Source organism: Anabrus simplex, chromosome 11, assembly GCF_040414725.1.
Source record: "Anabrus simplex isolate iqAnaSimp1 chromosome 11, ASM4041472v1, whole genome shotgun sequence".
In the NCBI taxonomy this organism is placed as follows: Eukaryota; Metazoa; Arthropoda; class Insecta; order Orthoptera; family Tettigoniidae; genus Anabrus; species Anabrus simplex.
In genome coordinates this window covers 87007700-87022266 of record NC_090275.1, presented here as the reverse complement: position 1 = coordinate 87022266, position 14567 = coordinate 87007700, and the positions used below count along the sequence as shown (strand labels likewise).

Genomic DNA, 14567 nt, shown 5'->3' with positions numbered 1-14567 from the left:
GAAATCATTGCTTTTACTCGCACCATTCTACTGACGTCATTGCAATGACCTTTGTTCATTTCAGTTAGGAAAAGTACTAAGACAGTCTTTCTGAGGATGTAAAAAGGCAGGTGGTGAGTAAGTGTCCGCCATTACAATGCAATTCCCTAACACAGTCGTCAATGAGAAAAGATGTTTAGTGATTTCTCCGTCGCGTTTCTAGGGTAACGTTAAGAGCTATGCAATTTAATACAGTCTTGCTCACAACGTGTACTCTACCTAACCTACAATTCTGAATACAATGTAAAATTCCGTTGCGAAGCACGGGTACATCAGCTAGTAGCATATATATTCACAACCTGCTACTTTTCACTGATTTCTTTTCTTCAAAAACACAGCCTGCTACTTGTTTAGGAACATTTCAGTGAATGAAATAGCAGTTGAAGTCGAACAGTTGACAACAGCACGGTGATAATGAATAATGTGATTATATATACTCGGATCGAGTTACAGCCGACGATGATTATCGATACATTTACCGGTTGAATTTCAAACACTGCATCTCTTATTACCAGCTACTATTACATGTGATAAAATTCATTTTTGGGGCCATATTGAAAGTATTTGTATTAAATAACACTAGTATGTTTATATTGTTCTCCCACTTATTCAATACAACACAATCTTAAAAGTTAGGACTTTGTCCTTATAAAAAGGTTAACATAAAGATAGGGAATCTGCCACCTGGGCGACTGCCCTAAATGCAGATCAGGTAGGTAGGTAGGTCGGTCGGTCGGTCGGTCGGTTGGTTAATTAATACATTGGATGGTACATGCTTCGCCTATCAATAGTAGGCAACATCAGCCATTTTTTACCTTAAGAATAGATCAGGTACCTGATTGGAAATGACTTATGAATACTGTTAAAAACTATGTCTTGTAAAATGGATTGGAGATCATTAAACAACTATTACAAAATAAAATGTGGTATACTATTACTTAACAATATTGTGTTAATATTTGAATCTAAAAACATGACAGTTATTTGAAGATTACAACATAGGTGGTTGGTTCTTGATATTGAAAGTTATTACAATAAAGATAAAAATCAGAAAGCACATTTCATTTAATTGTCAAATGGCGTGTTGTTAAAAACTTGAGGAAAGTTGAGCATTGGTAGTGGTCGTTGGTTCTTGAAGTTAATAAGTATTGATTTTCATTTATATGCTTATAAATTTTGAAGTATTTTCATATGGCTTGGTTCTTTTTAAGATGATAATATTAGTTGGAATGCTGATGCCATAGGCTATACTGAAGTTTGTGTAGATGTCATTAGGCCATCTTCTTTGATGTAGTATTTGTGGGAAGAGTTTGCGATAGTTGTGGCTCTTTGTTGTTGAACGTGTTGAGGTGAGCGTACTATTACATAAAATCAGCTTCATGGTCCGTATCGCACTTCAATAGATTCACAATTAAGTATTTATTTATTTTCCACGTAGTCGATACAATGATTGCTTAAGGCAATTTTTAATGGTCAAAAGTGGTACATGTTTCGTATAATATCAACATCTTCAGCCACATAACACTGTTTAGATGAAAAATATATAAATTGACAAAGTAATGCTTTACAGGAAGTGTCCTTAAAATTAACATAAGATTGACAACATTAAAACAAACAAATAACTCAAGAGAAAATATATAAATTATTTCTACAATAGAAAGCAGTCGTCATTGTACAATATTCCATAGAGAATATGTCCTAATGAATATTCTTTTCTTAAAAATTCATGAAAAAAGGTCAATTTATAAAATTAAAAATTATACAAATTTACAAGTAATTATCAAAATGAATAAATCCAGATATCACAGTGTGGCTCTTATTATTAATGCAGATGAAAATATAACTAATTCCTGGTTGTCAAATCTTATTAAGCCTGCTTTCCTTTGGAACAGTAACTCCTGTCATTCTTTCACAGTTTTGTGTCGGGTGTAATATTGGTGATGCGTTCTTCCTTGCTCTTGCACCTGAGGAGGCGGAGGAGCAGGGAATATAGGTGTGTCAAGAACTTCCTTGCTGTCACCTATAGCTTCAACTGAGGAGGAATAAGTTGTAGGGCTATCTGTAGGTGGAGAAATTCCAATTCTTTTTTCGTGATCTTTCTCAAGCATTTTCAAATATACTAGAATTTGATAATATAATGGATTCTCATATTCTATAGCTTCATTAAGGTTATCATTTTTCTTTACAAGTTGGTCTAGATGAATGTATAGATCTTCATATGTGTTCATTAAGCTGCCCTTTTTTAACTTTTTTTATGATGGTCAGGTCTTATGTTGGTAAATTTATGACCTGTGGCAGTCATGTGTGATCCCATTGCTGAGAATCTTCTATGTTTTTCAGCATTCACATGTTCCAAATATCTAATTTTAAAATTGCGGCCAGATTGTCCTATGTATGTATTCTTGCATTCAAAGCATGTGAGTTTATATATTCCCGAATCAAAAAATTTATCTTTTTCTGAGAGATTTATTGTATCATGGTTGAAAATACTATGTTTCATGTTGTTATTGGTGGAAAATGCAATTTTGAATTTTTTTCTCTTAAATAAATTTGTTATTACGTGTATGTTTGGATTATTATATGTGAACTTGATATATTTTTCAGTTTTACTAGGTTCGACTGCTAATTTAGATTGTTGCTTCTCCGAAAATTTATTATTTTATCAATCATGTTATTGTTGAAACCATTCAAGAGGGCTTGTTGTCGGATGAACAACAGTTCTTTATTCCTTTCAGATTTGGATAAAGGAATACTAAATGCTCTGTTAATGTAACTATAATATGCTGATCTTTTCTGTGCCTCAGGGTGTAACGAGTTGTTCTTGATAGTGGTCAGTGTGAAAGTGGATTTTCTGTGTATTTTGAAAGAAAATCCTTTTTCTTCTCTTGTTGTGACTATGTCCAGAAAATTCAGTGATCTTTCTACTTCTTCTTCTAAAGTGAATTTTATATAGGAATCCAAATTATTCAATATAGTTAAAACTTTATTGCTATCGGTCAGCCTGTTATCTATTATAGCGTAAACATCGTCCACGTAACGTGTCCAAAAATCCAAACCCTCTATTTGATTAATAATTTTCGTGTGTTCCAAATAGTCTAAGTATATATTAGCCAATATTCCTGATGCTGGGGCTCCCATTGAGAGTCCTTTTTGTCGGTAAATTATATTATTAAACGTAAAATAATTTTGATTTAACACAAATTTTAAAACATTAATAAAATCTTCAATTTCTGGTATGCTTACTAATTTGTTCTTCATTAAATTCTTCTTAATGATTCTGATAGTGTCTTCTATTGGAATGTTTGTATACATGTTGGTTACATCAAACGAACATGTCATGTGAGATGATCCAAGTTTAAAATCTTTAACTAGATTGCAAAAATCCACTGAGTTTTTGATAGGTGTTTTACAATGAAATACGTATTTACTTGATAAGAAATTATGTATAAATTTAGAAGTTTTATAAATGGGGCTATTTTTGAAATTTATGATGGGTCTAATTGGCTCTCCCTGTTTATGTAATTTTGGCAGTGCTCTCGCAGTCGGGAGTCTAGGGTTCATATTTATTAATGTTTGCACATCATGTTCATTAAACAAGAAAGACGTGCTTTTTAATAGTTTTTTAAGATCCCTCTGAATACGTGATGTCGGGTCTTTATCAACTGTACTAAACGAATTGTTATTAAAAAATGTTTCTGTTTTTTCAATATAAACATTTCTATCTAGGGCTACAACTGTTCCGCCTTTATCTGCTTTTGTGATAATTAAGTTATTTAGCTTGATTTTTTGTTTAAAGTTATTTACCGCCTTGTTGGTGCCTTAAAGTGATAATAATAATAATAATAATAATAATAATAATAATAATAATAATAATAATCCGTTATAACATATTGTTTCCTCTGTACAGTGGTCAGAGGAAGCCTGATGCATTTATTCTTCAAAATACTTTTCTCGCCTCTGTTTTCTATGGTTTGCATGGTAATATTCAACTCCTCCAAATCACTTTGAACTTCTTTAAACCAATTGTTTTTTGATTTACTATTCCAAAAGTAATTAAATAATTGTTTTAAAACTCTGTTATCACTTTGTCGAAATATATGACAAAAAAAGGCAATTCTTCTTTTTCTCATCGTGTCTGTGATGGACTCACTTTCCCGATAGATAACCTCATTCGGCAACAATCTCCACTGTCCACCCACCTGATGTTTCTTGTTTATGATCGTCCTGAGTATCCTTCGATCAACTCGTTGTAAGGGTTCTGTTGTTGATCTAGTATTGAGTTTAAATAATGTTTCACAAGCATAAGTTGCTTCTGGTTTAATAACAGAGTTATAATGCCTAAATTTAGCATTAATCGAAAGACATTTCTTTTTGTATGTAGGCCAAGTTATCCGTTGTGCCTGCTTCAGTTTATATATTCTGCTCTCTATTGATGGTTTTTCATTGCAATTCCAAGTGAGATTTTCACCCAAATATTTAAATGTACTTACAATTTCAATTCGTTTATTATTATTATTTAATAATAGCTCTGAATTTAAAGTTCTCAAAGTAGGCATTATTTTTGTTTTATCATACGAAATTTGCAATAAAACTTTTTTTGCTACATTTGCAAGTTCTTCCAATTGAACTTTAGCCTCTTCGAAACCATTTGCCAGTATCGCAAGATCATCCGCGAATGCCAAGCAATTTAGTTTGATATTTTTTCCAATTTTGACTTTTGGAGGACATACCTTAGTCCACTCTCGCATGACCTTTTCCAATACACAATTGAACAATAATGGCGAAAGTCCATCTCCCTGGCAGAGGCCTGTTGTAATTGCAAATGATTTAGATAACTCATTTCTGAATCTAACTTTAGATTGAGTATTCTTAAGAGTCATACCAATCAGGCGAATAAGTTTGGAATGTAGACCAAATTCCTGAAGGACATTCAACAGTGATTCACGATGTATACTATCATATGCCTTTTGAAAATCAACAAACGTAATAACTAAATTTTTGTTTCTAGATCTATGATGTTTCATAATCCATTTTAAACTGATGATTTGGTCAGGGCAGCTTCTTCCTGGACGAAATCCACCTTGATATTCCCCTAGTTCACAGTCAAGATGACCCTGTATTCTGTTATAGATAATCTTAGATAAAATCTTATATGTAATATCCAATAATGATACTCCCCGATAATTATTTGGATCAGATCTATCGCCCTTTTTATGCAATGGTTGAATTATTGCCATATTCCACTCTTCAGGCATTGTAGCAGTATTCCGAATATCTATAAGATGTTTATGTAGATTCTGAACGGTTTGGTCATTAGCATTCTTCCATACCTCTGCGACGATTTGGTTCTCTCCCGGTGCTTTATAATTTTTAAGGGAATATTTGCTGCTCGTACTTCATTATAAACGGGCGGTGTAACCTTTTCTAAAGGTATCCTATTTTTTGGATGTGTGTCATATTGCAGATATTCTGAAGGTTCCTCACTGTTAAGTAAGTTCTCAAAGTATCTAGCTAAAATTTCCGCATTATCTTGATTCGTATGTGCCTGTTTTCCATTAGTATCTCTCATTAGGAGTGTTGGGGGAGTATAATTTGTTTGGTATTGCCGAAATGTTTTATAGTAATCTCTTGTCTTATGTTGAGTAAATGCTTCATCAATAGAGTGTAACATCCCCGTGTGATAATTTCTCTTAACCCTTCGGATGATTTTAGCCGTATGTCGTCTAGCAGTAACAAGTTCTTCGCGTGACTGTTCTGTTTTCCGTTGTTGATCAATCAACCATGCCTTGTGTCGGTGTTCAATCGCTGCATCGCACTCCTCATTCCACCAAGCATGTTTTTTCCTCTTTTTAACGGGAGCGTTTTCCTCAGCAATGGTTTTTAGCTTGTTAATTACTGTTCCCAAATCATCACTTAGATAGGTTTTAGATTGTTCATAATATAACTTATTATTAATGAGATAGCTAGGGTCATATGTTTTCTTCCTATTACATTTGGAGAGAATGCGTTTCTTTTTTTGGAGTTAATTTTATTTTAATTTTGGACAAATAATGATCTGAATCTATGTCCACTCCACGGAGGACCCTCACATTGTAAATTTCCTTATGATAGTTCTTATCCATAGCTACATGATCAATTTGGAACTCCCCTAATTTAAAATTAGGGCACTTCCAAGTCATCAGTTTATGTGGTCGTCGTTTGAATCGTGTGGTTTCCAAAAGTAGCCCATGATCAATACAAAGATCGATCAATCTCTGACCATTCCTGTTAGTTAGATGATGAGCTGGCCATTTACCTACAACATTACGAAACTTTTTCTCACGGCCTATTTTAGCATTGAAATCGCCAAGCATGTTTAATATGGTTATCGGAAATGGATGATAATAGTTGGTCTAGTTCTTCCCAAAATTTGTCTGTGTCTTCCCTGTTGGTCCTGTTTTTTTCATTCGTTGGAGCATGGACGTTTATCAATGTGTACGTTTTATTCTCTACTTTGATTGTCATCAATGCCGTTCGGGGGGAGGTGGAAGAAAAAACTTCAATTGAATCTAAGATACTAGTATGAACCAAGAAACCAACTCCAAACTGAGGAACACTCTTTAGTACTCTTTCACCTGGGGGACCCTTGTATAGGCGATATCCCCCTGACTCAAGGGGGTCTTGATCCATATTACGCAATTCTTGAAGAGCAGTTATCAGTATCTTATGTTGATCTAAGACATCTGTGAGATGTTTTAATTTGCCCACTTTCATTAATGAATTTATGTTCACTGTAGCGAAATATGAGAACTGTCCTGATTTATTAAATTTAAGTTTCCTCTTGATCAGATGGGTCTGCATGTTGTTTAATGGGTTGCAGGCGCTCCGACTCGCCTTGGTCTTCCATGTGACACCCCACCGTATCCGAATGGTGTCTTTGTTTGGATCTGATGATCGTGTGTATCCAAACCGGTGGATATTTCATTAGAAGACTAACCATAATAGGCTGATTGTCTGATCAATGATCAATACATTTCTGACCGAAGTCAGGGCTTACAATGCCAGATATGATCTGGCAAGGTGATGAATGGTGAATGATGGGTGATGAAAGATGAATTGTGAAGAAGGCTTTTTGCCTTATTTCATCCTAGTTGTTCAGGACTGGGAGTAGGCATTTCCTCCATACCCCGCGAACATTATGGTTTTCCCGCCAATACTCGGGTAGCTGATTGCAGTGGTTTCCCGCTGGGCGATGGGGTCGCCACATCCCTACGCCAAGATGATGATGATAATAATAATAATAATAATAATAATAATAATAATAATAATAATAATAATAATAATAATAATAATAAATAATAATAATCAAGCTCAATATTTCCATTATTTACCCATGGGTTAGAGAATTTTTTCCAAGTTATACGAGTCCATTACACTTGCATCAAGCTGTAGGTCGCTTAATCTGCAGTAAAATTGACATAATTTGATAGATTGTTTCCAGTGGAACTTTTAGAGTTGACAGTGTAAGTGAATGTAGTCTTTCTTTATTATGAGATGTATGTATCATATCATTACAAATTTAATTTATATCTAGCTACCACCATGTCTCATCGTTCGTATTTAACACACTCAGGTCCTCGCAATGATGTCACCTGCCTCACAGCCAATGGCTAATGTTTCCTGTGAATCTCACTGTACTGACCTGTCTGATCACCACCTCTCCTACCCTGTCGACCAACATTCTGACAATGAACATTTTTTTCCACCAACGGGACTTTATGCCTTTCAATTTAGCCAATGTTTCCCATGCCAAGTACTGAAACAAATAAAGACTTTATGCCTTTATGATCATGACCACCAGGCAGGCTAAGAGAAGCAGTGGTAGGCTCGTAGATTTAAAAAAACAGTAGAGGAAATGTCACAAGTGAGGAGAGTTTCTTTTTTTTTTTTTTAACAAGTTGCTATACATCGCACTGACACAGATAGGTCTTATGGCGATGATGGGACAGGAAAGGCCTAGGAGTGGGAAGGAAGTGGCAGTGGCCTTAATTAATGTGTGTGAAAATGGGAAACAACAGAAAACCATCTTCAGAGTTGCCGATAGCGTGGTTTGAACCCACTATCTCCTGAATGTAAGCTCACAGCTGCGCACCCCTATCTGCACAGCCAGCTCGCTCGATATATTAGAAAATAAGAAGTTGACCATCTCATATTCAGGTCTCCACCATTTCTTCTGTAAAACACATTTAAATGAGCTGCATAATATTCTAGCCACTACAGAATTAGACTGCAGACAGATGCTTCTGATCACATGTCCTTACCAAACACAAGGTAAAAGAAAAAAGTACACTCAGATAAACTATCAGTGGTCACTGTGGTTTAGTACCGAACCAGTGAAGTCTTACAATAAAGCATGACTGGTGTGCTGTTCTTACCTTCCACTGGAATATGTGTAGCTCTGTTGAACCTGACATGCTTAAAGTGGACATTGAAGAGGTTTGCAGCACTGCCATTCAATTTAGCCAACATTTCCCATGCCAAGTACTGAAACAAATAAAAGCATTACACACTGTTGTATCTGGTGATACCTGAGTAGCACAAGCATTCTATAGCACAATAATCAGGTCTCTAATGACCACGTGAGGTATGAGGGCAAATCAAAAAGTAAGTTACACTTCCAAGTTATGGCAATTTATGAAACCGCCTACACATAGGCAACACGGCTATAACAACATACAATGTAAGTTCACTTTTCCACATAGTCCCCAAGTGACTGTAAAATGTTCCTTGGAACGGTCAACCAACTTTTCGATTCTGAATGCGTAGAAATCACCTCCAGTGCTATGTAATCACCTGGAAACAGCTGCTTTCACCTCCTCATCGTTTCGGAATAGTCGTCCACTGAGACCCTTTTTCAGTTTACCGCATGGCTCTAAATCTAGACTCTATTGAGGATGTTGCCATAACTCCCTCTTGAATCGCTGTAGCAGTTCGGACGTTTGGCAGGCCGTGTGAGGTGTTGCGTTATCATGCAAGAAAATCACACCAGTGTTCAATTTTCCCCGCCACATTTCTTTAATTGCCTTGAGCAACCTGTTCAATGTTTGACAATGTGAAGCCGAGTTGACTGTCATGCCTTTCGGCATAAATTCCACGTGCACTTCACTCTGCATGTCAAAGAACACTGTCGCCACTACCTTTCCTACTGAAGGTTGGACCTTGGCCTTCTTTTGTGGTGGTGATGTGGTGTGCACCCATTCCATCAATGTTCTCTTTGTTCCAGGAGTGAAGCGGTGGACCCACGTTTCATCCCCTGTGATGATTTGACGCAGAAACTCATTGCCATCCACAAGATACCGTTGAAAATGTGCCAGGGACGATTGGAAATGTTGTCCCTTGTGAACATCGGTGAACAGACGTGGGCCGATCTTTGACACAGTTTACGAAATCCAAGGTGCTAGTGAATAATGGAGAACACACTGCCATATGAAATGTTCAGCAGGCTGGCAATTTCCTGCAGTGTTATGCTAATGATCCCATCCACACGGTCAACATTTGCAATGGTACTGGACACTGCGGGCCTGCCTTTGCGATATTCGTCTGCAAGATCCGTGAGTCCAGCGCCAAATTGCTCACACCACTTTAAAATATCTGGGTGAGAAACTGCACGCTCGCCATATACAGCACTGATTTCATGACGAATGTCCATGTAATTGAGCTGTTTAGTCCACAGAAAACTGTTGTTGCACGCACCTCCAATTTGGAGTGAACATCCAGCTGATGTGCCATTGAGCCTAGCCTGCTCTGCACACAAAACACGATGGGATACCACACCAACCTTCCTCTTGGATGTGTCAGCAATTACTGCAGATTGCTCCACATTGGCCACAGTCACGACACACAGCATGGTCTCGCGGTGAGCTAGTGTAAATTACTTTTTGATTCGCCCTCGCATAATCATTATTATATACAATTAGGATTCATTCCCCCTTCATTTTCCAGACTTCTGGATTGCCTATGAGATAAAGTATACTTAACAAATTTGATTGTGAAAGTGATATTCATATAGAAGAACTAGGACTGATCCTTTTGAAGACAGCAGAGTACGAAGATGCAGAAAATGTCCTGGTCTCCTCTTCGCACACTGACTGATTTGAAATTTGTTTGTTCTTCCCAATACTTAATGAACTTAATGAACTTTTAGTTGTTTAATATTTTGAGAGTTCATCACAATTTGTTTTTGTTGTTGTTTTTTCAATAGCAATGATTCCTGAAGATAGAGATCAATCCTTTCAGGGCTAACACTGCAATCTTCGCTTTTAAGATGTCAGTCTGTAGAGAAAATATCCGCGAAGTGATGAGGAATGGTTCCATGTTTCTTGACTAAGTGGTATGTAATTAAAATTGAGAGAATTTCACCTTTCAATACATATATTATTTTGTCTTATCAAGAAAACACTAGTTTGGTCACAAGTAGGCCTACATGTTTCATACCTTATTTACGGGACATCTTCAGCTTGAAAAGGTAAATTACATATAAAATCACATTAGATATATTTAAAATAAAATTGAGAGAATTTTTAAAGTTCTAAAAACATTGAGTGTTGATGTTATTGTCTTCTTTCTTGTTCGTGCAGCTGAGTACTATGTCATCCCGATAAAGTTTTTCTGTCTCATATAGTATTTTGTTTCCTTCAGTTAATGATTTATGTAAAAATATTCATTAAGCTGTCTAAATTTATTTGATTTGAATAGTAAAGGGGTTGTAAACCCTGCTGGGGAAACTCCTATAGATGGATGGATTTATTTTAAGAGTCTAATAAGAAGGAGGTAAGAAAAAAAAGAAAAGGAAAATATAATTAATTTATTGTGAGAAAATGTGTTGTTATTACTTAGTGGGAATTTGAAAGAATGTTAAATACTCAATTATCCATTGGTCCCTTTATAATGTGTCCCGGCTTGTACTGCTGGCAACTGTCTGATTGCAGTGAGCAGCTGAATGGGTGGAGGCATGAGAAAAGAGAGTAATATATTAACATTATCTGTAATTTCATTTATATTGAAATTAGGATTTAACTTGGACGCTCTACCATCAGGATATCAAAAGGCTAGAGTGCATTCATCTGCAAAAATTTAGATCACCGAGCTCGATAGCTGCAGTCGCTTAAGTGCGGCCAGTATCCAGTATTCGGGAGATAGTAGGTTCGAACCCCACTGTCGGCAGCCCTGAAAATGGTTTTCCGTGGTTTCCCATTTTCACACCAGGCAAATGCTGGGGCTGCACCTTAATTAAGGCCACGGCCGCTTCCTTCCCATTCCTAGGCTTTTCCTGTCCCATCGTCGCCATAAGACCTATCTGTGTCGGTGCGACGTAAAACAACTAGCAAAAAAAAAAAAAAATTTAGATCCATCTTGAAAATCAAATGGGAGGACCCTGTCACCAACCTTGCAGTTCTTGAGAAAGCGCATGCTGCAAGCATTGATGCTGCCATCATTGGCCACCGTCTCAGATGGACAGAGCATGTCTGTTGCACGAGTGATACCAAGCTTCCTCGTCAACTCCTGTATGGAGAATTTGCTCCAGCATAAGACTTCATGGAGCCCCTTTGAGGCATTTCAAGAATCAGCTAAAACATGCTATGAAAAGGGCTGGAATTAACACTTAATCCTGGGATACGCTCACTGAATATCATACACTATGGTGCCACACTGTTTCTACATCAGTTACTTTTTTTGAAGATGAATGAAGTGGACATGAAGAGCTAAACGACAAGCACAGAAGCTCCGCCAAGTTCAGCTCCGCCCTCTCCCAGCCATTCCATGTGATTTGTTTGGAAATACGTTTCATGCCAAGATTGGGCTACTAAGTCATATGAAACATATTCACGAAGCATTGTGAGTGTGCAAATGTAAATTGCTGAAGAATATGTTTACTCGGATATGAGTTGCAGCCGATGATTTCTATATAAATTGTTTCAAGAGTGTTCATTAGAATGCCTTTATTTACTGTACATAAAATTGCTAGATCTTGGTCTATTGTTGTAAAGGTATGGAAAAATCGCTCCTATGTGGGCTCGTGGCTGAAAATCTACTATATTTTTCTGAATTGATGTTTTCTTGGCAATGTGTTAGGAAATTTCTCCCGGTTTGTCCAATGTATGCTGTTTTGCATTGAGAATATTTGAGTTTGTAGATCCCTGAATTTAAATATCTATTCTTGGAGAAGGAGTTCAAGATGAGAATAAATAAATCCACACAACAAGTAATGGAGTACAGTCAAACAAAATCTGGTGATGCAGGAAAAATCAGATTACAAAAGGATGTCAGGAAGTACTGTAGATGAATATTGTTACTTAGATAGCAGAATAACAACAATGGAAGAAAAGCATTGTATGGAAGTGAAATATGGACAAAATCTAGCTCAGAAAGAAAGAGAATGGGAGTTTTTCAAATGTGGCATTACTGAAGGTAAGATGAGTAAATCGAATCAAGAATGAAAAGATACTAAAGGTATGGAAACAAACATGCTATCAAACAAAATCCACTCAGTCCCAAAAACAAGATTACTACATCAGATCAGTACAAGCAAAGAGATAAGGATCATCAAGAATTGGGATCGCCAAATAAGCTACAAGACCGAGATGCAATCAGAAAAACACATAAACACAGGGGTTTAAGGAAGAAGAGAGAAACAGAACGACATACAGTTGGAGCAATGGAAACGTACCCACTCATTGTGTATGAAAGTATACTGGGAAACGAGCGAGTTGGCCATGCGCTTATGGGCACACAGCTGGGAGCTTTCATTCGGGAGATAGGCTCGAACCCCAATGTCGGCAACCTGAAGACGGTTTTCCATGGTTTCCCATCTTCACACCAGGAAATGCTGGGTTTGTACCTTAAATAAGGCCACAGCTGCTTCCTTCCCACTCCTAGACATTTCCTATTCATCATCGCCATAAGACCTATCTGTGACGGTGCAACATTTTTAAGAAAATACTGGAATAAAAGGAAAGCCAACAAATATTAATTCCACATGGTTCAAAGTGACCCATTCACAAAGTAGAAGAAGAAGAAAAATGAAAAATTAAATTAAAAATTAAAATGAAGCAAGTGAGTGTCATATTGTTACTTTGCTCTGGTGAAAGTATCCAAAAATATGTTTTGTTGTTTATTGAAATTTTACAGGGAGACTGTGTATTGCACCCAAGGATTTATAGCTCCTTTCTAAAAACTACAGTCACTGTTTGTTTAATTACTCACCAGGTATCCTGTGGCTGGAAATAGGTTGCGTCCATCAACATTATGTCCTAAAAAGTAGCTATCACGTGGGTCAGTAACATTCACTGTGAATTCCTGCTCAGATCCATGAGATACTGTCTGAAATGACAAATGTTCACATATTAAATTAGATATTTATAATAAAACGATTACACAAGTTGAAGGTCACAGATGACACTAAATATGCAATGAAAGAAACCTGATGTTATTTTCTCATATTAATTTTGACAATCAACAGAAAGGGTTACAAAGAAAAGAGCTGAGATACAGTTGAACTTACATTTATTTATTTATTTATTTATTTATTTATTTATTTATTTATTTATTTATTTATTTATTTATTTATGTCACAGGTGAACAATATTGTGGAAGTGGAAAGTGTTTTTGAAGACTTTATTTGTAACGTATAATATAACGCTTTATTTGTAATGACCTAACCTGTACTGTGTAATATTTGTAACATATGTAATTGTAAATGGTAGATCTCTGTTCTGTACTTACTGGAAGTATCTAGAAAATTGTTGAACAGGGTGTGTGCCTTTTGTGGGTTATGTTTTCTAGAAGGAATTTTCTTACTATTCTGGAATTTCTTACCATTCTGGAAATGGAAGATTCGCGAACGTGTGTCTTCGAAAATGTTAGTTAAAGTTTGCGACGGGAGTAGGAATTGTGACTGGTGAACCTTGGAGGGGATGGGCAGACTCATACATTCTGATTGGCTACTCCAAGCCAGAGTTTTCCTGTATATAGTAAGCGAGGCAGCGATCATGATTATTCGGTCTTGTCTTGGCCTGATCTGCCTTTAGTCTGTGTTGGTCTGTGTCATGTGCAACACCTCGCTTCCGAAACGGCGCATCTTCGGGTAAGCACTCTTGAGTTCCGTTTCTGCTAAAATTTCCATAATGTTCCGATTTGCTTTTCATATAGGTGTCTGGCCTAGTCTAACCTAGATTCGCCAAATTAATTATTTAGGACGCCCTAGCTTTTCAGCTAGGCTTGCCTGTTTGTTTTCAAGGCTTCCCCTTTTCTTATTTCACAAAATATGTAGATTGTAAGTTAATAGATTTACCTTGGGCTTTGCCTCTGGTAGTTCTGTATCACTTGAGGTACGCTAGATTTTGGAGACCATGTTCACTTCACTGTAAATTGTATTGTACGACTGCATTGGTAACTAGATGCATAGTTGATTTGAAATTTGAATTTACTCTGCTACGATGGTATTATCAAAGAACCTCTAAGTTATGTATATCACAGAACTTATAGTTCGT

General features: G+C 36.5%; 1 protein-coding gene across 4 annotated transcripts in view; it reads right to left on the bottom strand.

The window, feature by feature from the left end:
* Window positions 1-14567, bottom strand: part of LOC136883507 (fatty acid synthase) — an 830097-nt gene that overhangs the window by 424050 nt on the left and 391480 nt on the right. For all 4 annotated transcript variants that reach the window (XM_068229677.1, XM_068229680.1, XM_068229678.1 and 1 more), the window contains 2 exons: window positions 13282-13398; window positions 8454-8562 (listed from right to left, as the gene is read on the bottom strand). In XM_068229677.1, coding sequence (XP_068085778.1) covers window positions 8454-8562; window positions 13282-13398 — 226 coding nt within the window. The remainder of the gene's footprint in view (window positions 1-8453; window positions 8563-13281; window positions 13399-14567) is intronic.